This window comes from Pempheris klunzingeri, chromosome 12 (genome assembly GCF_042242105.1).
Source record: "Pempheris klunzingeri isolate RE-2024b chromosome 12, fPemKlu1.hap1, whole genome shotgun sequence".
NCBI lineage: Eukaryota > Metazoa > Chordata > Actinopteri > Acropomatiformes > Pempheridae > Pempheris > Pempheris klunzingeri.
In genome coordinates, this window is record NC_092023.1 from 19047085 (window position 1) to 19071679 (window position 24595).

Genomic DNA, 24595 nt, shown 5'->3' on the forward strand with positions numbered 1-24595 from the left:
TCTTTTTGTTTCTGTTCTTCTTTCAGCAACTGTTTTAAGAAACCAGCCACCATGCTGGCGGGATGAAAGATTGATAGAGAGAGAGAAGGGAAGACTGAACAAACTTTGAGCTGATTTCATTCAGAGATAAAACATGGCGTCACATTTTGTTCATTTAGTCTAATGTTATTCCTGGGCTATGTATTTTCGCAGTGGTGAGGATCCTGTTGCTCCAATTGTCATATCTGCATGCTAAGATGCACAAAGCATGACAGCTCAAATAGAGGTGGTATAAAGTTACTGTGGTGAGTGCAGTGTTCCATGTTGAAACTGACGTCCTTTCTTAAGTGTTTACTCTTAATAGCGTTATTTCTTTAGCCCTCTTTTTCTTTTTGCTCCGTCTGAGATGAAACAATATTCAGTTGGTTTTTAGAAGGTATTTTTCTGTTCTGCCAGTAGACTTACCTTCCAGCAGTCCTCATGTTACAGAACGTGTGCCCATCATAATAAGATCAAACCCAACCAGGACTACTTTCACCCCCTCTGTAAAAATTTAAAAGCTAAAGCATACGCCCTCTGCCTTCCAGCTCTCTCCCCTCCCCCTGTCTTAAATTGGAGCGTTTCTGACAAAAACGGTTTTGTTTGATTTAGCTCGACAGGAGACCACCAACAGTGCACCTCTTAGCAGAAACATTTGTTTAAAGTTTTTGATAATTTCTCCTCTCTTTTATGCCTCATCATCTTTTTTTTCTTTTAGTTCCTTGTGTCCTGCCACGGTTGTGTTTTTAACAAATCATTAACAGGCTTCAGCACTGTCTGGGGGCAGCCACTGCTTGGCACCCCCTAGGAGGAGCGCTGACAGGGTGAGGGTCTGAGGGAGCAGAGTTCAAGGGGTCAGGTCAGACGATTCAGTCTTACTGTGTTTGGAGGGATGGAGTTATGGGGGGGGCAAGGGGAAGGTGTGAAGGTCACAAGGTTGAAAATGAGAGTTTGGATTTGGTGTCATGCTGAGCAGATCCAGAGCCCTCTAGCTGCCAGCCTGAGGTGTTTGCCTTGCCATTAACTTCATCACTATTTATTTTCAAACCTGCTGCAGCTGCGCCACTTTGTCTGAAACGCCTGGTTTCTTTTTGGCAAGGGAGTGCATTTTAGATCTTTGATAAGCACTACTGGACAAAATGAGCTTGCCTCATAAATGCTTTTATTCAGACTGTGGGTGGAGGGCCGCGGGTTTGGTCTTGCAGTTAGAAGTCTGAGGTGGGGTTTTAAGACCAAGCTTAGGGACTGCGGCTCTGACTGCAAGTCAGTAAGCTGTGGTCTGTGTCAGACAGGCGTAACAGCTCGCCTGCCCATAAAGACCAGAGGAGATAAAGAGATAAAAGTACCCAGTCTCTGAGCTGATGCCCATAAAAGCGCTGCCATTGGTTCTCAGGGCTCCGTCGAAATGCGATCCTGTAAAAATATTTTCTCCTCATTAACCTGTCATCCGCGGAGCCGTGACGCATAGCCAGGCGAGGCAGTGCTGGGCCAGAGTGGGGTGGGTGGAGGGGATCGTGGGGGTGGTGTAGAGGCCCAAGGGGGAGACTTGCCAGCCTGGATGCTTTATTTGAAGGTCGTCCTGTGGTAATGGGTTGAGTAGGGTGAAAAGGCCTTGGTGGGCCCCGAGTGTTTAAACAGCAGCAGTTTGTGTAAATCTCCCCAAACAGAGACCCCAGACATGTTCAGGACACACACACACACACACACCTATATCTACATATAGTCACAGACTGAAGTGAAAGTGTGTCTGTGTGGGCCACAGCTTGTTTGGACATGTCTTTCACTGGTGCTGTCCCTCTGTCCATTCTGCTTGATTTTTGGTGTTATTTGTCCAGCTGAATGTGTGTTTGTGTGAGCCGCGCTGTTTACGTGTGTCCATCAGCAGCTAGAGGCCCCTCAGCCATGCCCAGTTCTCTGGGCAGAATGTATGTGTTTCAGCAGTCTTAGGATGATAGAGGGGGTGTATTGTGAGAGCTGTGTGTTTGAGAGAGAGTACGGATGTAGGGATCGGGACCTGTGTTTATTAGTTTTTGCCTAAGACTGGCTGAATGTGACCCTGGGTCAGAGTGCTGGCCCAGGCCAGCCTAGGTTAGGTCTGCTCGGCTCTGGGTCACATTAGGCCTCTTTGTATACCCTCAGACAGAGTTTAGACTTGTCCTGGGTGACAGCCAGCTGAATAACATACTGCGAAGAGACCACAAATGTGACATGGTGACCGTATTTGTCAGTTTGGGTCAAATGTCCATGTTCTGCTGAGAGTCCTCGACAAATCCTGAATATTCCATTGGCTATTGTGTTCATGCTCAGCCACCTATATTATAGAACAGGCTGCTTTTTGTATTGCATGTTATTTTTGGATAATGTATCTTTTGCCAGAGACAAACAGAGTAAGGTTTAACATTAGTGACCTCATTTATCCTGTGACTGGCCTTACATCACACTCGTGGAGCCACTCTGTCTCATGCTGAAGTAGGTGTTCAATGGACAAGCAGATTACTGTATAGCTTAATGCTTTTCCTGTAGATTTGAGGTGTACTGATACTGTTAACAAGAAAAGGCTTATTCAGACGGCATTCAGACATTCTGCACAGTGCCTGACTTGTGCACACACACACAAAGGGACACCTCAGCTAGGGGCAGTGTGGGTGAAAACTCAACTGGAGATATGAGTAGGAAATCAGCAGCAGATGTGGTGTTAAGTAATGCAGATGGAGGCAGGGAAACCCTTTTTCTAGGACACCAAGTCCACCTCCTGTATTCTGGTCTTACCTCCACCGTGCCTGAAAGAGGATCATTTTGAGGATCAACAAAAACAGCATAAGAACAAATTGTAAGAAAAGTGATCATTCTGCTGGCCTTAGCTCCTCATACATGATCTATTTTCACAGTTTATTGATGAATTATTTGGTCTTTGTGATGCCAGAATATGCTGAAAAATGCTCAACAAAATTTCTTCAATTCCAAGTAGATGTCTTCAAATCACTTTCTTTGTCTGAGCAGTGATCCAAAACCCAAAGAAGTTTGATTTACAGTAATAGAAAAAACACAAAAGCAGCAAATCCTCACATGTAAGAAGCTAAAATCAAGATACTTTTGGCTGATGGTGTCTCGGTTGATGAAAGCTGCCTCAACTCTACACATATCAAGCTCATAGTCAGGCAAGGAGGAAAGGAGAAAAGAAGCAGAAGGCAAAGAGGTGTAGATTTTCACGAGGATTCCTTGGCTGCAGTGTAGCGCTCGATTTATGTGTCTGATTAATTGCTTTACACATAAATCATAGGTATGGGCCTGGGGCATCACTCCCTCCTGAAGTGTGTGAGAAAACAAGACAGAAATGGGTGGAAAGGGTGCACAATGAAGGAGAGGAATAAGGTGACAGTTGTGTGTTTGAGTCGTTGAGTTGGTAATAAAGTTCAGTCTGACAGCAGGGCCTCTGCTATCTGTATGTATGTGTGTGTGTGTGTGTGTGTGTGTGTGAAGTCTGTGTGGCCTGAAGAGAATGAGCGGTGCCGTGTCACAGAGGCTCAGAGTGATAATACCTCTGCAAAGTATTGTGTAGCTGCATGTCAAGCCCCGTGGAGATATGGGTTTATTTACCTCTGATGATTGAGGTTGTGTAATTGTTTACACAGGAGCGGCTTGTTATTCAAATGAGGTTGACAAATTTTCGGCTCTGTCTTGTTTAGGTTCAGTTAATTAGGAAACCTGCGCTGTAGAAGATTGCTTTCCTATAAACAGTGACCTCTGCTCATTAATTAACAAATGCAAAGCAAAAACGGTAGACTTAAATGACTTGAAGGCATTCTCTATACATGTAGAGTTTTTATTTTGTTAAGTTTCCCCCCCTTTTATGTGGCTACTCTTTATTTCATCTCTGATGTGTCTGTTTTTTCTCTCTCTTCCATCTCATCCTCTGTCTATTTCACTCTTCCCCATTTTCTGCCTCTCTCCAAGCCCTCTCTCTTCATCACCAGCTTTCCAACATCCTCTCTCAGTTCTTGGCCCCTCCGTCCTGGCACTCAGATTGCTCCTATCACTTCCATCAGCTTGCCTCAGTCCGTGTCTTGGTGACGTTAAATACCATCCCTCCACTTATCGGCACCTAATTTTCTCTCGTCCCTCCCCGTCTCCCTCCTATCTGCCTCTCATTTCTCACACCTCTAATGGCAGCCAAGTCCATCCACTGAAGTTTCTACATGTTTCCTTCTTCACTTGTTTTTTTTCATCCCCCATCTCTCTTTCTGTTTCTCTAAACGAGCCTTTCAGAGGCCGTCAGTCATCGGCATCACCTCCATATCCGTCTGAACATGCAAGCGCAGAAAGGAGGGAAAGATGGAGGGATGGTGATGGATTGGTTTGTGTGGGAGGCTTTGAACATTTAGAAAAGGAGGAACAGAGCCACTGAAGAGCAGGGCCAAACCGACAATTCAATTCAATTCAATTTATTTGTATAGCCCAATATCACAACAGAGTTGTCTCACAGTGCTTTACAAAGTTCACTGAAATAAACAAGAAGTGTAAGCGAACAAACAATCTAATAAAGAGTCCAGCAGTCGATGAGGCCAATGGATCGGTCCGATGGATCAGTCTGAGGCATCACCTGCCCTTTATGACCCTCCTTCTTCGGGAAGGAAAAACTCAAAAAACCCAGTGGGAAAAGAGAAACCTCCGGGAGCACCACAGTGAAGGAGAGATCCAGCTCCCAAGGACGGACAGGCTGTAGCCTTGGACAGATGCACATCCATTGGCTGATGGGGAACCACATCAGCAGGACCAGGACCAGGATCCACAGGAACCCAAGAATGACATCAGCAGAACCAGGACCAGGATCCACAGGAACCAGAGAACCACATCAGCGGGACCAGGACCAGGACCCACAGGAACCAGAGAACCACATCAGCAGGGCCAGGACCAGGATCCACAGGATTCACAGGAACCTGAGAGATGAGAAAGCACAGAAAGGCTCCGGGGAAGATAGCAAGTTAGAGGCAGACATTTGGCTGACATGAGACATAATGATGGAGAGGAAGAGGAGGATAGAGAATAGAGGAGCTCAGTGCACCATTGGAGTCCCCCGGCAGTCTAAGCCTGTAGCAGCATAACTAGGGGCTGGTCTAAGGCCTGAGCCAGCCCTTAAATATATGCTTTGTCAAAAAGGAAGGTTTTTAGTCTACTCTTAAATGTAGAACCCAAACTGGAAGGAGGTTCCACCGGAGAGGAGCCTGATAGCTGAAGGCTCTGCCACCTGCACTACTTTTGGAGACTTTGGGAACCACCAGTAGGCCTACATTCTGGGAGCGCAGTGCTCTAGTGGGGTAGTACGGTACTATGAGCTCCTTAAGATATGATGGAGCCTGACCCTTAAGAGCCTTGTAAGTAAGGAGAAGGATTTTAAACTCTATTCTAGATTTTACTGGAAGCCAATGAAGAGAAGCCAGTACAGGAGAAATGTGGTCTCTTCTTTAAATTCTCGTCAGAACACGAGCAGCAGCGTTCTGGACCAGCTGGAGAGTCTTTAACGACTTATTGGGGCAGCCTGATAATAATGAGTTACAATAGTCCAACCTAGAAGTGACAAATGCATGTACTAATTTTTCTGTGGCTATGATGGGCCTGATTTTAGCAATATTACGTAGATGGAAAAAGGCAGTTCTAGAAATCTGTTTAATGTGGGAGTTAAAGGACAGATCCTGATCAAATAAGAAACCCAGATTCCTCACAGTGGAGCTGGAGGCCACATTAATGCCGTCCAGAGCAGTTATGGTGGTAGAAAAGCTGTCTCTGAGGTGTCTGGGGCCAAGCAAAATAACTTCAGTTTTATCTGAATTTAGCAGCAGAAAGTTGCTGCTCATCCAGGACTTTATGTCCTTAAGGCAGATTTGAAGTTTAGCCAACTGATTGGGTTCATCTGGCTTTATTGATAAATATAATTGTGTATCATCTGCATAACAGTGGAAATTAATGGAGTGCTTCCTGATAATATTACCCAGAGGAAGCATATATAAGATAAAGAGTATTGGTCCAAGCACTGAACCTTGTGGAACTCCATGTCTAACCTTAGTGTGGACAGAGGATTCATTGTTAATATGTACAAACTGAAATCGATCTAGTAAATAGGACTTAAACCAGCTTAATGCAGTTCCTTTTATACCAATGAACTGTTCCAGTCTCTGTAACAGGATGTGATGGTCAATGGTGTCGAAAGCAGCACTCACGTCTAACAAGACCAGGACAGAGAGAAGTCCTCTGTCTAATGCCATAAGGAGGTCGTTTGTAACCTTCACCACTGCTGTCTCTGTGCTATGGTTCTCTCTAAAACCTGACTGAAAATCTTCAAATAGACTATTAGAGTTTAAAAAATTACACAGCTGATTAGCTACGACTTTCTCCAGGGTCTTGGAGAGAAAGGGAAGGTTGGATATAGGTCTATAGTTATAGTGGAACATAGCCTGTTAGTAAAGACTGATTTGTCATATCCAGTAAGGATGTGTTAATTGGGGGCAGGACCTCTTTAAGTAGTCCAGTAGGAATGGGGTCTAGGAGACATGTTGACGATCTAGATGAGGAGATTATTGAGGTCAATTCAGCAAGATCAATTGGAGAAAAACAGTCCAAGTACACATCAGGTGTAACAGCTGTTTCCATGACTCCTAAATTTGAAGTAGAATCAGACCCTGTTGAGGGCAGAAGGTGCTGAATTTTGTCCATAATAGTTAGAATTTTATCATTAAAGAAGCTCATGAAGTGATTACTGTTGAGCTCTAAGGGAACGCAAGGATCAATAGAGGTCTGGCTCCTTGTCAGCCTAGCTATTGTGCTAAAAAGGACTCTAGGGTTGCTTTTATTTTCTTCTATTAATGAGGAGTAGTAGGCAGCTCTGGCATTACAGAGGGCCTTTTTATAGGTTTTAAGACTATGTTGCCAGATTAAACGGGATTCTTCCACTTTGGTGGCCCGCCATGTCCTTTCTAGCCTTCGTGAGTGTTTCCTAAGCTGGCGTGTCGTTATACCAGGGAGCTTGTCTCTTTTTTTAAATTCTCTTCTTTTTTAGAGGGGCAATAGAGTCTAGTGTCATTCGCAGTGAACCTGCAGCACTATCGACCAGATAATCAATTTGGGAAGGGCTGAGATTAGCATGGGGGTCATCCACAGCACAGGGACACACTGGCTGAAATACTGAAGGAATCACCTCCTTAAATTTGGCGACAGCACTATCAGATAAGGATCTAGTGAGGACCTCCCTGTCATATAGAGCATAGTCTTGTAGCAAGAAATCAAATGTTAACAGGTAATGGTCTGATAAAATAGAGTTATGTGGAAAGACTGTTAGCTGTTCAATTTCAACACCATAAGCCAAAACAAGGTCAAGAGTGTGGTTAAAACAGTGAGTTGGTGCATTTACATTCTGGGAGAAGCCAATTGAGTCCAAAAGTGAGACAAAGGCAGTGCTGATACTATCATTTTCATTATCCACATGAATATTAAAATCAACTTCTATAATCACTTTGTCCACACTAAGGACTAAGTCTGATAAAAACTCTGAAACTCAGAGACAAGACGTTCTCTGTCTGGAAAGCCTCAGCCCGGTTATCTGTTGACTGTCCGGGATCCCTCTAATGCAATTCAGTAGACACTGGCCTCATCACATGGCTTTACGTGTCACTATTACTTCCTGTGACCTCTTAATGCCACTTGCTGAGCTAACAGCCACTCTGGAGCATAGATTTGTAGGAATAGGTCTTTTCACTCACAGCAATTAGATTGGCTGTTACACTACGCACATCAGTCTTCTCTCTCAAGGCTCTAAGTTTCAGGAAACCATTACTGGCTTCTCTGTTGGTCTAACTAACTGTTAGATAAAGTGATGGATATTGTGAGCAAGCTGACACAAATGCAGGAAACACTGTGCTGAAGAGGGGCCAAGGAAGCTGCAGGGCTAGCTGTGAATTACAGGGCCTTCTAGCCAATCCAGGGAAGGAAAAAATAAGAGGGAAGATAAAGAAAGTCAGTGGTGAGCTCAGTCTTCACTTTCACTCCAATAAAGAAAAGAAGCTGACAGAAAGGTTGTGGCAAACCAAGCTTTTCTTCCCCCCTCTTTTTTTCATCTTTTCTCTCTCCCCTGTCCAGACCACTAATAGCTGTGTCCTCTCATACTCCTCTATCCCTCTCTCCGTCCCTTCCTCTTTTCAGGGGGAGAATTGAGGAACTGTGCCTGCGCCATGACCAGACTCAGTCTCTCATTTTGGTTATATAGGCCTCTTTTTTTCTGTTGAAACTTTACAGCAAAGGACTGGAAGTGTCATTTTGGACTGTAAATTCAAGACAAAGGCCTTCAGAAATGATGAATGATGAACCTTTTTCTTTTACAAATGCACATAAAGGCAATTGTTTTTTTCACAGAATAATAATTCATCTGAAAGTCTGCCCTTGCATGTCTTCATTCTTCTACCTCTGTCACTCTTTCTCTTTAAAGGCTACTCCATTCACACCTTTTTCCACTCTTTTTCTCTCTTTCACCCTCCCTCCACGCATCCACTTTGAGTTTAGGTGCAATGTCAGGTTGCAGAGGCCTATAGCAGGAAGCGTGTGTGTGTGTGTGTGTGTGTGTGTGTGTGTGTGTGTGTGTGTGTGTGTGTGTGTGTGTGTGTGTGTGTGTGTGTGTGTGTGTGTGTGTGTGTGTGTGTGTGTGTGTGTGTGTGTGTGTGTGCGCACGCCCTATACAGAGGTGTGTCCTGCTGCAGTGTTGAAGGAGTCTATAGAGGTGAGGCAGAGTGTGAGAGTGTCAAGCTGACTGTGCTGACAGTTGCAGAAGGCTGTAGGCTGTTGGGACATGGAGAGCATCCGATCAATGTGTGTGTCCATTGCAACTACAGATGCACAGCATTCCACCACCATCCATCTGTTAGCAGAAGCACTTAAAGCATGTTAGCGTCTTTTGCTCTCTGACTTGCCCTTACAGCCTGTACCTCAGTCTTGGCCTGCACACTTTTTGCGTGACTATATGAGTTTCATGATACTTTTCTGGTCTTTCTCCTGTGCCGCTTTAAATAAATGTGGGGCAGAGCAAAAGGGTAGCAACAGATGAGGACCCTGCATTGGGAGGAAAACTTGACTTAAGTGTGCACCCCCCCTTAATTCTCCTGTTTTTCATTTTTCTGAGCTGTTGAGCAGACTAGTTCATTATCATGGCATCCCATCCTGCGTGTAAAAACAGGCAGCATATTTTCCATACAGGCCCACTGACAGATGGGTCATGGTCAGAGCGCTTGTATAGCAACAGCATATTCCAGGAATGGAACTTCCTTTGTTTTGCTTATTTTGAGTTCATAATGACATCTGCTTTTTCGTAACTTAAGTTTAAGTGTCCAGCACTTTCTGACCCCAGTTGTGTATAAAAGTCTTTGTCCTGCAGTTTAATGTCTCAATAACGATAAATATTATTGTGTGTTGAGATGGTGCAGCAGGCCCGCTGAAGGCGCCTACTTGTTTACAGAGCTATCTCCGCAGTTCATGTTTGTTTGGAGCCATGTGATAGAACCCAGGTCTCCGATAATGTTGTCTCTTTCTCCACCCCCTCTCTGCTCATTCAACCCCTCACCCTTTTTTTTTTTTTCTTTTGCCCTGCAGCCGTTTTTGTTTCGCTTGGTTTACTTTCCATCCAAAATGTTAGGTCAAATGCAGACTTGTACCCATTTCACAAGCAAACATTACAATATGCCGGTGTGTTTACATTGCTCACTCAGCACTGCAGACAACATAACACTCCTTGCACAGAGACGCATGGCTCAAACAAAGAACTTTAACAGAGCACAGTTTGATCCAGGCCTCAACCCTGATCCTAACCTTGAGGTCAGTTTACAACTTGTCAAGCCTGTAAGCCGAATGGGTCACCAGCAGAGTGTGGAAATAGTGTCACTTGGGCTGCAACAAATGATTATTTTCATTATCAATTTATGTGTCAATCATGAAAGATTAGTTAATTAGTCTATGAAATATCATATGAAAACAATCGTGATGTTTTGAAATTGCTAATGTCCATTGAACTCCCTTTTTTCTTGGATAAAACACTAAAAATCAATCAATTTTCAAGATTGCTGACACTTTGACACGTTGTCTGTTCAATTAAACAATAATAAATGGTTGTTTTAGCAGGAGGTGTGACGCTCTTTCTCTCTCTTTTTCTTCTCCAGGGGCAGTACCGACCTTCAGACCTCCTGTGCCCTGAAACCTTTGTCTGGGTACCAATAGAGCGATGCCTACCCCAGCTGGAGAACTCCCGCTATGCTCGTTTCAACCAGGATCCTGATGCAGGTACAACTATGCAACACTCCACTCAACTGTTATCACTAATAATTTAATGCATTTAATTTCTGAAACTAAAGAAAACAGCGTTTTTCTGCATTCATCCCATAGAGCTGCATACATTTCTAACATTACTAATATACTGAGCTGGCACTGTGATCTTGGTCTTAGATCCATAAGTTCTTCGTACACGCTGTTCTTGATGAACCTGTGAGCCTTGTGTTAATATTTTATCCGGTTTCACAGTGCTGGCGTATTGACAACAGTGGACTTGCTCCAAGGCAGTGTGCAGCCACTGAACAGGGGTAAATGGAGGGCCAGCAGCTCTGATCAAACTGCTGTCTCTCCCCATGATCCTCCAGCACAGTCAGGGCAGAGTCAGCACTGTTAAAATTGGAAGGACCATGGGGCCATTAGATGAATAGAGATATGAGCAATAATAAACCTCGTACAGAAGGTAGACTGGCAGACGCCTCTTGCTTGGACTGACGGGGTGACCGACGAGGGCTTGGTAGAGTGTTTAATAAGTCCCTTTTACACACGCACTGCAACCCTGAGCTTATGTAGACATTACCCAGAGGAGCTGTATGTGAGAACTCCTATCTCCAAATCAGTTGGACTGGACATTAAACTGACTTTATCCTGCCAGCTCCCTAAGTACAAAGTCTTTGTATAATGTCCGATTTAGCTCATGTATGAATAGAGCAGGTCACTGTCGGGAGAATTTACAACGAGCAAGTGGGCGAGTTGATGACATTTCTACACGTGACTTGCGTGAAAGCAGAAGAATACAAACCCCCCTTACTGAAATCCACTAGGTTTCCAGTGGGTGAGAACACCTCTGACACAGTTGATCTCTTGTTGTTTGTTATGTGTGTAAATGAAATGAATGATTTACCTTATAGGTGCCAGAGAGACAGAGATATTTTTACGTATTTTCTGCCTCCTTATTTCTTAAATTTCTCTCTCCTGTGTTGACTTTGCATTTTTGTGCTTTATGTAGTTTTAGGCAAATGTGCAATAAAATTCCTACAGCCCCCACCTAAACCAAACTGAAACTATTTGCATTATATGGCTCTGCATGCAGAGCAGAAAGAGTACATTTCATATAGACTGACACAGAATGACACTGCTGAGCTTCGTAATGGAAACATAAGATTTGGTTCACTGTAAGGATATTATATAATCGGAATTATTCTTGGAGATGGCTGAAGATTGATTGAGGGAGAGTAGTGAGGTCCTTGGAGATGAAAAAGCAACACAAGTGATGAACTTCGAAGAAAAAAACATTCTCTGGCATGCGTCCCCCTTTCCTCTGTCCCCTATTTCAGGGGTCAGATTGTGTGACGAGGTAAGGTCTGTGGGCTCTGAGTTATCCCTGAGTAGGCACAAATTACTGAGGACAAGGGGGTGGCCTCAGAGTTGGCAATTTTCACTTTGGCCAGAGTATGTTTGTGTGTCTGTGGCTCTTGCGGTGTCTCCATTCCTGCGTGGACTGTTGATCTTGGCCTCGTCAGGACATTTTTTCAGGGCTAGCTGTCCCAGCACAGTGGCATTGCATTTCAGTGAAGCTGTCTCGATGGTTAGCTCTCAGGTCTGTAGCCAAGCTGTGGGGTGCTAGACTTGTGGTGGTGGTGGTGGGGTTTCTGTCCTCCCCAGAAATACACCCAGTGGTCAGTCAGTCACCGGGTCAGCCTGCCCTGTGTGATCGTCAGGTTAGCAGCATGGCACACTGTTGAGGCCTGTGGCCCAGTCCTAATTGGCAGTTTGTCTACGTGTGGTTTGCTGTTGGCCTAAATAAAGACATGTTGCAATCTGTTTTTATGTCTCAGGGAAGTCCTGACTGCTTGTAATGGTGAGGGAATCTCCTATGAGTCTTAGGAAGGAATTATCTATTGTAGTCTCATTTATCTAGCTGCTGTGGTGTACTGGAATTAGGATATTCTGTACTCTGGCCTGACTGATCACTATGCTTCCTTTAAATAAGAGTGCAACACCGTTTTGTTCGTTTACTCACAATCTGATTATATGTCAGTAGATATTCAATGGGCCAGTGTATCAGTCAACAGCAGCTGGTTCAACGGACAACCTCTTAATTGATCCACTTTGTTCTGTTCACCAACAGCAAATATTTAACAGAATATATAGTTTATATTATCTACCCTTTGGTTGGCTGGCAAGTAGAGCTCCTCAACATTTTTAGCAATAACCCAAGCAACAGGGTTAAGCTTTGTGGTACTTAAAATAAATGTTAAAAAACCTGCAAGAGATTATGGTTAGGTTTAAATTTAGCCATATAAACAACAATGTTCTGTAGGATTATAGGACTATAAGCTTATAAAACATTTCATAGAGCAAGTCAGAAGATGTGTTTTGCTGAAAAAAAGGTACTTCTTAGTTTGTTGATTATCATGTGTAGGAAATGCTTCTTAAAATCTGCTCAGCAGTTGGTTGAATGGATCTTACTTGTCATATTGTCACTTTCAGCGCCTTGGAGAGTCAGCAGTGAATATGTCTTCACAGGGTGACAATACCGCTTTCCATTTCTGAACCTGAAACTGAAAACAAAGGGTTTTTTTTTTATTCAAAGGAAAAATGAAAAGAACTTGACAGAGAATGTTTTTCGAAATTTCAGTTTTCACCAAAACTGCCCAGAAAGTCCTCATTAATTCCACCTTGTTGTAAGGCCTTGCCTCGAACTCCAAGCCGTACCCAGGGGTGAATGAGAATTGGGGTGCTGGCTGTGCGTTCAGATTGTAAGGGCGACCGGGTTACAGAGCTGTCTTAATGAGGTGTGCAGAGACGGCTAATCTAAAGTTTACACAACTCTGTCCAAAGCAAGCTCACGTTGATTACACGCCTGTTGCTGACACATCGAAAGCCTTCGGGCCTCGTTGTGGCCTCTCACGAATGTATAATACAGTATGCACACACGTTTTTCACAGCACATATGTACTCTGTCTCACACACTTGTAATCAGTGTTTGCTTGATGGACAAAGAAGTAGGGGCATTGGCCGCTCAGCAGGATAAACACTTGAGAAATGTGTGACATGAAGTAGGCCCCCCCCCCCTACATTTTACATACACACACCACAGAGAGTTGCATTTAGTATAATATCTTAACTGCTGAAATAGAATATTCTCTTTCAGGTCTCATACGGATACACACACTCACTTCTGACTGTGCAGTGTCTGTGCTTTCAGCCATGCAAAGTGAGACCAAAACACTGGATGGGGGAGACGGCGTAAGCACGACAGCGCCCATTACCCCCAAGCCCCCCTACCTTCTCCACTTATATTTCTAGCTTTTACAGTATACACTTTCATATCTTGGCTCCTTGTCAGAGCCACTTTGCTCTGCTCTTCACCAGGCTTTCTGCTCCTTAGCCTGACTTGCGCTAATGGTCCCATTCAGAATGGAGAGGGGGTTGTATATCACTCCTCTCTCAGTTTCTTGTGTTAAAATTCAGGAGGTGTTTTTTTTTTTTTTTTTCCTGAATCTGCTGCACTTTTACTGCTGTGGGAAACCCTTTCCCTCATTTTAATAAGAATAATGATAATATTCTTAATAATCCAGGGGACTTCTCTTGTTCCTTTCTTTGCTGTGGAGGTCAATATTCATGCTTTCAGTTGGATGTGCTTACACAGGGGCTTGATCCCAGGTCTTCCGGTCAAAGAGCGGTCTTCTTACTACACCACCGGTTTGGCCTTTTTCTTTTCAACCGTAAGCCCTATTTTGGATTTGCAACACTGGGTCATAGGAAGTGGTCATAACCCTAATGGCCTGCCTTTGACCAACGTCCGGTGTTAAGCAAGTGTTTTGAAAGTTCGAGATGGATGGGTTGAGAGAGAGGAGCGTGGCGAGCTGTCAAGGCCCCTAGCCTCTGCTCTGACCCTCTCACTCCCTGTCCGGCCCTCACCACTCCTCTTTCCCCCGACCCTTGAACCTCTGACCCCGAGGAGCCGTGACCTCAGAGCGGCGTGTCACTGAACGCCCGGTGGGTCTGACGGGAATGGGGTCTGGAGCCACTCAAAAAGAGGAGAGGAACATTGATGGAGGATGGAGTGAGTGGAGAAGAAATGAAAGTTGTTTATGTGAGGAGCGGATGTTTGGATTTCCTTGAGTAAGGGAGAGAGAGAGAGAGAGAGAGATTGGGCCTCTGCTCAGTATTACTGCTGAGGTTAATAGACCGTTGTAGAGCTGCTATCCAGTTTGGTCTGTAAAATGTTCCCTATTCAGTATCTTCACTAGGCGACAGTGGTGCTTCAGCCCAGTGTCACACATTTGAGTGGACAAAGTTTAACTTTACGTAAGTGGGCTGTCACGCTGATAAAGAACACAAGGAGGCAGATCGTGCTTGAAAAGACAATGCTGAAGGCAGCTTGAGGAGGCATCAAACGTTTAAACATTTCCACTTTAAACCCATCAGGACACATAAATTTTTCATGGACCAAAATTATGGTCATGTGGAACTTACATAAGATGTTTACATCGTTTAAAACCCATTTCCCCATATGGCGAGACTCAACATACTGCTGATTTTCTTCATTTAAAAGTTTCTATCAAGCATTCTTCAAGTATGTGACTCAGCAGTTTTTTAGAGAAGGGGGAAGACACAGCGGTTAGGGCATTACCGAGCAGGGAAATGAGGCTAATAAATAAAACATGAATCCACAGTGTGGTTTGAAAATAAGTTGAAATATGAAAATATCTTTATGGGGGTGGGGGGGAGCCAAGGAGCCTCTGGGCTTTATGTTTATATCAAGCTCTCTCCGTTCCTCTGGCTTGCTTTTCAGGTAGTGTCTGTGCAAGTTAGATGCCGTAGTGGTACATGGGACATTCACTTACTGTATACTTACCTGAACCCATGGGACTAGTTGAATTCTGTCATGGCGGGATCTCTAAATTTGGCCTGCTGTCACATTTTAACTGATCACAGCAGCAAAGTTGTTTGACTCTTATTGCTCTAAACAAGTTTTTGATCACATCCAGCGGTCCAGGCAGATTGCCTTTGAGTGCTTTGTGAACTGTGGGTCCATTTTAACAACTGGATCCAGAGAAAAGACCTTTGTTTGTAGTATTACATCACATTTTCACATCACATCACTTTATTGTCTTGTTTTCCCTGTTGATTAGGTAATCGGAGGGGAGGGGGGTTTGCCAGTAGTATGGGGAACATTTTAGGAATTAGGCAGAAATATGTGAGCTCACATCACTCGTACCACCTGGGCGCTCAGCTGTGAGCCACATGGACGTTGTCAGGGGGAGCAGTAGTGGTGAGTGGGACGCCCCGAGCTCTATTAATACCAAATCTAACTCGCTCCTGTTTGACTCATGTGTCACCACGGGCCTGGCAAGCTAGTCCACTCCACAGCCTGGCCTGAGGTTTATTTCCATGCGCTTCCTCTCAGCGAGGCCAGACCAGGATTGTATATGGAGTGTGTTGGGTATGTGCATTTCAGAAGGCATGATACAAATTTTACATATTAGGCATTTTGCAGTTGATGAAACAGCAGAATGCTTGGGAAAGATGAGTCAAGGGATTCAGCTAAGTGCCACGGAGGGAGATAAAAGCATTTTAAGAGGGCAATTAGAGTGACTAGAGATGTCATTCACTGGGGAGAGGATGACATGATGACTGCAAATGAAGGACTTTTCAATTTTGACTCAAGCAGGAAGATGATTAGAGCCCACGATGGTTATTGAGGCCCACATGCCTTCACACATTAAGTGCAGTATATCTGAGTTAGGCTGGCTCAGTCGATACTACCTGGCGTGCTACCCCTTGCGTGTCCTCTTGGCGCCAGCTTTGGGCAGCTTGGCTCTGCCTCTCATTCCTGGAGGCAGCGGTTTTAGTGTCAGAGCGAAGGTCATTGGTTTTTTTTCCATCCGGTTCTCCAGAGGACCATTCTTAGCTGCTGAACACGCACACTTTTGAGATTAGCAGTGTTTTCACTGGTCTAATGGGAGCTGGCAGTGTATGACACAGGACCTGATGAAATGCTGAGTTTGGCAAGCCAGCAGGGAGCAAGGCCCTGTAAACAAATCCAACTAACTAGCCTGCTCACGCACCACCATGACTCCAGGTTTAGGGCATGGGGGAATTAGTACTGTGAGGGGAAAATGCTTTCTGCTCCTCCAACAGCTTCTCGGAATAATGGTGTATTGTGGCCAAGTCACTCAGAGGTTAACTCATAAGAATGAGGGAAAATAAGGACAGTGTTTATTGTGCTTGATGTGTCTACACTGGTCCTTATTATGTTCTCAGGTGTGCCTGTTTTTGTCCAGGAGATGCTCGGGTGCTGAAGGATGTGGGCAGAGCCCTGGTGCTATACAGACGGACCGTCATGCCCTACGCTGCCTACTCCCGCAAACGCAAAGGCCCCAGCGATGAGACGGAGGTGCAGCAGTACGCTGGCTTGGTTGGCCAGGACTGTGCTGAGAGGATCCTGCTCTACCGCGCCTAAACACACAGCATCACACCACTGCACCTTCTTAATAAACCCAAATACACACCTTCCAGCAACGTCTGTCTGTTTCTGTATGTCTGTGTGTCTCCTCACTGTCTTTCAAAGTTCTTTCTGTTGCATCTGTCAGTAGTCTCACCATGCTTAGCTGTAACAGGCTGGAACAATGCAGTAACCACTCGCTACCTGCTGTATGTATGAGCCAACAGCCTCATTCACATTTATTATATGTTAGATTTTATCCACCAATGAATCCTGCAGCATCTATCATCAGTTTGGTTCTTGTTCATCATTTTGCCTCCGTACAGGCACCATTCCCTGGAATGTTTATACCATAATTCATCGCTTTGATTCACTCCTTTATGCTTAAGTAATGATGTTGTGAAGGAGCGTCTGGAAACACACAGGTGACGGCTCTCCCCTCAACTGATGTGGGTTTACACGTATGTCAGCATTGCCACTTGAAGAGCATGTTCTCCCTCGAATGTTCAGTGATGTCAAAGGTGGTTTTCATTTACTTACTTTCCCGAACTTCAAGCTGACTCATACTACACCACAACATGATAAAGATTTTTATCACTGGCTTTATGTGAAGGGAAGAATTCACTGCTTTCATTCTTTTCTGTCTCTTACAGTATATTTATAGCTTTATTTGCTTTTCTTTTATTATTGACACTGTTATTTTTGGTTAAAGTAAATAAAGGGGTTGTATATTCCCAGCCTGGACTTTGTGCCTTTCCTTTTGCGTGCTAATTTTGCAACACAACCTTAAATCCACTGGCTATTGGGAACAGGGCAGTAATGCATCAAGTCTCAGTCCTCTGGCTGGCACAAACTGTGTACATTTTGACACGTACAGTAGTAAGCTTGTATCTTCCAAAGCACGCGCGCACCCAAAGATAAGTGCTTGAGTTGGGCCAAGCAACAGGTGTTAGATATATGAGCTGGCAGAACACAAATGCAAATGGCTTCTCGCCCCTAAACAGAGTGTCAGCAGCAGCCCAGCTTTCAGCCAGCTGAGCCGGCGTCAGCAGGCAGGCTTCGGGTTTTAAAGCAGAGATATGCTTGCCTGTAACTACACAAGCTGGGGTGCTCAGGGCAGCGGCTCAGGATACTTGGTTACCATCAAGACTATATTTGGTACAGTTCTCTCAGAGTGTTTGTAATTTATAAGTGTGTGTTATGACCCTTTGAACTAGATTGAAGCAGTTGAAAAATCGCACCATATAGTAATTTTTTTCCTTCCCAAAGGCTCAAAACTCAAATCTGAACACACAGACATCAGATTCACAAACACACTTAGTGTGACTCACTCTGTGTGGGTTCTTTCAAATCTATGCCAATTCCTCATAAATCTACTTAGAAATCAAATAATTTAGATGTTTTTTTAGTATTAAAAAGTAATCAGGTTGAGCGTTGTCTTAATGTTACAGTTACAGTGTAAATAGGAACTGCAAAGACTACACACTGTACTACCCAGAAAATACTGTCACATCTGTTGCATGATATCTTCTGGAAAGTCAAGAAAATGTTAATAATGGCATCTTTGACAACTGTGCGCTCAACTTTAAGAATCTAAACTGAAGCTAAGTCCTGCATTTGTTCAGTGTTGGTCGAGCACATCCTCAAGTGTAAGCACAGGCTGTTAAGTGTCAGCTTGACCCTGGACTAGACTCGTATTTGTGCAGCAGCTCTGCTCTCCAGTACGGCCTGACCTGCCACACATTCTGCCAGCCTGCCTGTCTGCACCCCGTCCTGAGAAAACAGTTGAGAGAGTCAGTCTCTCCAGTTTAAACTCAACCTGGGTTTAAGAGCAGCCTGTGTCCTCGGGAATTAGGACGGATTGACAGGCTAATTCTCCAAGAAGGGAACACTGACGCTGGCTAGTGGCCATGTTGGATTCACTGTTTCTCTCCCACATTAGGCATGCTTCCCCTCAGACTTAATGTGCACTCACACAGAAACACACACACACTCCTGGCACTGTCACGAGTAGTTAGTCTTGGTGGACGCCACACATGAGGACATGTGCCAGTGCTGTGGTGGACCTCTTTCTGTCAAAACAAGTGGCCTGGACCGGTCGGCTGTTTTATAATGAGTCCATAATGCTGCAAGACACAGCATGGCAGGGTTTGAACATTACGCTGATATATAATTGTGTCACTGCTCATGATTCTTATTAAGTATGAGGTCTGTACTGACCAGGCACTGCTGCTTGAATACCGTTCAGCCAAAGGTCAGCATTCAGAGAATAAAGGGGCCTGGAGAGAAGGCTTTATCTTCATGTCTGACCTCAGTCACAGACATGGTTTAAATACTGTATGGTTTATTTTTGGCTGCGTTGGTGCCAAATAGGTGGAGTTTGTCACTCTGGAAGAAGCTGGGAAAGGAGAGCATGACCCTTTGGTGAGATAACGTTTAGAATGAAGCTACATTTTCTGAAGACAACTGAAGTGTGCTTGCCTACACTGAAAATTACGTACTGCAAATATCTTAAAGCGTAAACTATTTGCATGTAACGTATATGAGTTGCAGTTGAAGTTGCAGCGCATGAAGAAGTTGAAACATCAGTTAAGGCTGAAGCAGTGAAAGTAATGGAAGCGTCAGTGATGGCCAAGTAATGGCCAGTCAAAGCATCTGCAAATCCAGTTTCAAGTTTAAGTCCTGTGCGCAGTTCAACTGTGAGTTTCAGTCAGCATTGAAAGTAGTTGACGAGTCAGCTGAAGATCAAGAGACGAAAACAGCTGAAGCGTCAGTCACGTGAGCCATGAAAGCAGTTGCGCTGTTATTTTAAGACTCAAGGGTGACAGAACTTGGCATTTTAGTTGAGATGTAAAAGATGAAGGCAATTCAGTTAAAACTGTAATGCCAGAATTAGTTGAAGCGTGCATACTGATAATAGCTGAAGTGTCAGTCGTTATGTAATCAGTGACGGCAGTTTGAATGTCAGTTTAAGCTCAAGCAAATAATCCTTTGTTAGAAGTATTTGTATCTTAAACCTGTCACAAACAAAACTTTCCTCCTCTCCACTTGGTCCCGGCGGCTGTAGCTCCTCCACAGATGTGCTGTGGCCAGATGAAAATGCCAGGGGGACGCACTGAGGAAAGAGGATGTGTCAGCGTAAAAAAGTATGAGAGGGAAAAGCCAGTCTGAAACTGAGGAAAAAGAGACACCACGCCTGACGTTCTCCCTTTTGCCAAACGTCTATTCCAAACTTGCGTGTGGAATCATGTCAGAGAAGTATGGAATAATACCCCTCAGCTGTTTACGTAAATGCCTCTAAACGTTACATGCTGCCTGCAGTGAGGAGTATTTGCTTCTGAGGTAAATAAGAGGAAAAAATGTGTTTAGGAAAAGAAAAGTTTTGCAGATTTTATCTTTTCTGAAATGTTCATTTTCCCCTACGGTCGGAACACAGATGCTGCCAGAGGGGGGGCTATACATGTACCGTATGTATGAGTGAACCGAGGGTTCCATGTAGCATCTGAAGGGGCTGTAACATGACGCCGTCTTCCTGTTTGTAAATATGAAACTATCTGTAGGCAGCAAACTGTTTGATGTCTCTCTCTCTCTCTCTCGGTTCTTCACTGAACCAATCTTCCACAGTACACACCAGCTTTGTTCCATCGTGGCCCGGGGGCAGAATGTAAACACTGCCTCTGCCCACAGTATGTAGTATGTGTGTGTGTGTGTGTGCGTGTGTGTGCACTGTGTTTATTCTTGCTGGCCTTGGTGTGTGTGGGCTGCTTGTTTGGATTGGCTCCCCAAAAGGACAGTGTGAATTTTTTTTGGATTCTCCCATACCCACCGCTCTGTGCACCATTGCATGTATGCATGTTGTTTGTTACATCGTGTATTATTGTCGTATGTTTGTACTGGCACCCACGCCAGGCCCCCCGGACCAGCGGAAGCTCCCAGGCCAGAGGAAGTGCCGGGCTCCTTTGTGAACAAGGCCCCCCCCCACCACTCCTGGATTAAGCGTATCGCACCCTAAATGCAGGGCCTTTCTCCTGGGGATTATCGAAGGGACAGGGGGGCGCCCACTCCCACTGGGGCCCTGTCACCCAAATTCAACACACCGTCACCAGACCTCTCCCTAGCCCACCCCCCCCCCCGCTAGGATACAGGACATGAGGGGAGGCATTGTGCCCCTAGTGACAATACTGAAGTGATTAGCCTGAGTTATTAAGGGACCATAGAAAATGGATTTTGACATGGAGCTTCCAGTTGATCCAACTCTCTGTTGGACATGGTGAAAATATTCACAAGCATCAGGTTGTTGTGTACATGTGTATAGTCGTTCTGACTTGTACTGGTGCAGACACGGAGAGTAAATGATTTAAGCTCAGTTGACTTATTTGAAAAATGTATGATGCTACTATCAAAGTGATGTGCAGTTCTTGAGGATATAAAATCGACTTTAAAGACAACAGAAGCATAAATTAACTCATCTTAACACATTTGGTTTGGATTGATCAGTGACCAAAGTTTACTCACTTATTTGCCACTACGGGAGCGTCAAACTGTACATCAGCTGTTTTCTGTGCAATCCTAAAATGTAATTAGATTTTTTGTGTTCATTGGGAGTGCCTGCTTTTCCACCAATACAGGGCTGTAAAGTATATTTACTCAAATACTTTACATGAGTACAACTTTGAGTATTTTCATTTTACTCTACTTTATATTACTTATAGTTCAAGGGTATTGTACTTGTTGCACACCACTACATTTACAGTGGTTCCGTAACTTTTCAGATTAAGATTTTCCATAAAAAAACATATGATAACCTTATAGATTACAATGCATTGCATTGTTAAATGATAAACCAGTGGTTCCTAACATGTCTGACTTGTGACCCCTTACACAAAAGCAGTCTGGCTGGGGCCTCTTGTCATGCTGCAGATGTCCATGAGTTGTTTGCAGTTCTGTCAAAGAGACATTTCCCCTCTAACCCTTTCAGATGGTTTCATTTATGTGATTGTTTGAAACCCCCAAAAATGGCCCAATATTTCACAAAAAAGCTTAAGATTAAGAACATGTTCCAAAAGATTCATATAAATTAGTGTCATAGAACTTTGTTTTCTCTCCTTTCCAAACTCATTAATCATCTCACAACCCCGCAGATTTATCTTGTGACCCCAATGAAGGGGCCAAACCTAAGGTGGGAACCACTGACTAAGCCAACTGTGTTTAAAGTCGTTAAAACTATCTACACCTTGACCAGCTACAACAGCAAAATGTTGCTTGTACATTGGTGCATCATGTGATATATAGTGTAATACTAAAACAGTTATTGGGGGCAATTTCCGATTTTATATACTTTCACTTTTGATACTCTAAGTTTGTTTTGCTAAATATTTCTTGACTTTCACTCAGTTGGGATTTTAAATTCTGTTCTTGTAAAGTACTATGTCTAGGTGGTGGTATTGATACTTTTACCTAATAAAAGAATATGAGCTTAAACTAAAGCCCAAAACACATTTTGTAGAGCAAAAGCTCTACTGTATTTCATCATTATCAATTCATAGTCTGACTATGGAGGTGAGCCAGGGTGCACAGGCATGAGAAGAGGCCCCCCCTGGTCTTTAAGTGCTGCTGTGTAGGCATGGAGACAGAAAATGACTGCAGGGATATAAATGCTGTCATCATATGAAACCCCCTCTATGTGTTAGTGCTTTCTCTCCTCTCTCTCCCCTCACAGGTCTTTACCACATTAATGTCTCTCTTGTCACTAATGTCGCTCTCCTCCCTTTGTCTTCTCTCCTGCTCCTCTGGCACAGGCCCGTGCATCTCTTTCTCTGAGGCAGTCATACATATTCCCACTGGCATTAGAATACTAATGTGTCACTGTGAATAGAGTAAAGCTTTAGAGCGGCGGTGGGAGTCGACCAACCTCTCAATATGTACGCTGTCTCTTCTGGGGAATCTAAATCTTCTTTAGCTCGCTCTCTCCTGCTGCTCAATCTCATTTAACTCCACTATGGAAACCCTGTCTCCTGTCCTCTCTAGTTTCTACTTGTCGTGGGAAATATATTTTCCAGACGTTTAGAAAACAGGTAGAGGTGAGAGTCCCAACCAACACCAACCCCCTCCCACAGCTCTATCCCTCCCTTTCTTTGCCCATGAAAGCCAGCGCAGCCAATATTTGCAGAGCTCTAAATCTTCGCCTGTTGAGTGCTGCTGTTGTTTTGGAGGGGAGTGCTTGGCATCGTCACGGCAACCTGCTGGGTCTGAAGGGGAGCTGGCCCATGGAGGAGAACAGAAAAATGTCTGTATAACTACGATTATAAAAACGCTGATATTTATGGGCAGGCTACACAACTCCAGTGGACCGCCAGAAGTCGTAGCAGCAGAACTGAACCCTTTTGACACAGTTTTTCCTCACTGCGTCGTTAATGGTGTTTTTCTTGATGGAGGTGTTGTAGTAGACAGTGCACGGAGCATTTTTTTTTCTCATTCAGCTCACATTCAAGTATTTCCATGCATTTGCAGTGGAAATTCAATGCAAAACTGTGAAAACAACAAGCGTGCAAGTGTTCACTCTAGTTCAGTTTCCTGCAGTTGTCTGCACGAGATGCACTTTATCCTCAGAATCTCACTTTCCTCCCTTCACTCACACCTCGTTTCATGCTCTAAATGCAGTTTGCCTAAAAATGTAACCAATAAATCGTTACTCCTAATAGCCTATAATATCTTAATAAGCCATTTTTTCCACTAGTAACAATTCTTTTTATGATAAGGTTTTAACTCAGTACTCACAATTTAGGTTCTTGATTGTCAAAGTGGCTAAAAGGGGTTTTGTTACATGTAAATGGAAATGATACACAGATTATGTGGATTTATGTACTCACAGCATGGTTGACCCGTACACTAATATTTTCATAAAATTATATTGACGTGAACAGCCTACAAATGTATCAATAAATCACTGGCAGATCATTTGCAGAACTTTATGTCCTACCCCCAAAGTGTTATACAGCTGTACAGCATCACCTCCCCCTTTTTCTCCCCCATCTCCTCCAGTTAGAGAATCCTCCACACATGAGCAGCCATTCCTGATTAGCCACACATTTGAGAAATGTCAGAAATGTTTCACGCGCCTCATCTCAACTCAACTGGTACAGTCAGACGTCCGTACAGGACTGATGAAGTCTATGGGCCGGGAAGCTAAGGGTTCACAGGGGAGGCCACATGCTGTAGGGCCACTATTCAGTTTAGAGGATGAACCCTCAGGCAGCTTCTGCTGTTTCTCCGCAATGTATTCGGAGAAACTGATGTCTTTCTCATGTCAGATGACGGAACTGAAATCTGTCCATCATTACAGGGCACACCACCTGAACTCCAGTTGCCCGGCAACTCCTGAGACCATTAAGCCATTTGCAGAAACACTTAACTGGACAAATATTTTCATTTCTGGCAAAAAGTGGGCACAGGCCGTCAAACTGCCTGGCTCTGGACAACAGTGGGATAGGGTGCGGCTCCTGGTGGAGCTGCCATGTGTGGATGGATGAGGAAAGGGGGGACAGATGGGGTAGTGGAGCACAATGCATTTCTCAAATGGAGCCTGGAAAAGAGTTCAGTTGGGAAAAAGATGTAACAGCATTTTTCATGGGATGCATATACAATTTTATTACCATCTTCATGGTATTATTTTGTGTAAGTGGTGGTGTGTTCATAGCTGCCGCAGTTAGGATGCAAATACAATGCAAAGGGAATATGGTCCCACTATTGTGAGTAGGTTTTGTTGTTTTAAGTTTCTACAACATAAGTGCAGTAAATAATTTTGTAAATCTATGTGTACCCTCA

The 24595-nt window shown here is 44.1% G+C and overlaps 1 protein-coding gene across 4 annotated transcripts in view; it reads left to right on the forward strand.

The window, feature by feature from the left end:
- LOC139210675 (arginyl-tRNA--protein transferase 1) overlaps positions 1-17513 on the forward strand; it is a 51153-nt gene extending 33640 nt beyond the window's left edge. For 3 of the 4 annotated variants that reach the window (XM_070840775.1, XM_070840772.1, XM_070840773.1), the window contains 2 exons: positions 10209-10329; positions 16611-17513. In XM_070840775.1, coding sequence (XP_070696876.1) covers positions 10209-10329; positions 16611-16789 — 300 coding nt within the window. In that variant the 3' untranslated portion in view covers positions 16790-17513. Of the gene's footprint in view, positions 1-10208; positions 10330-16590 lie in introns of all 4 variants that reach the window. The other variant, XM_070840774.1, reaches the window with a different exon arrangement.
- The last annotated feature ends 7082 nt before the right edge of the window (positions 17514-24595 follow it).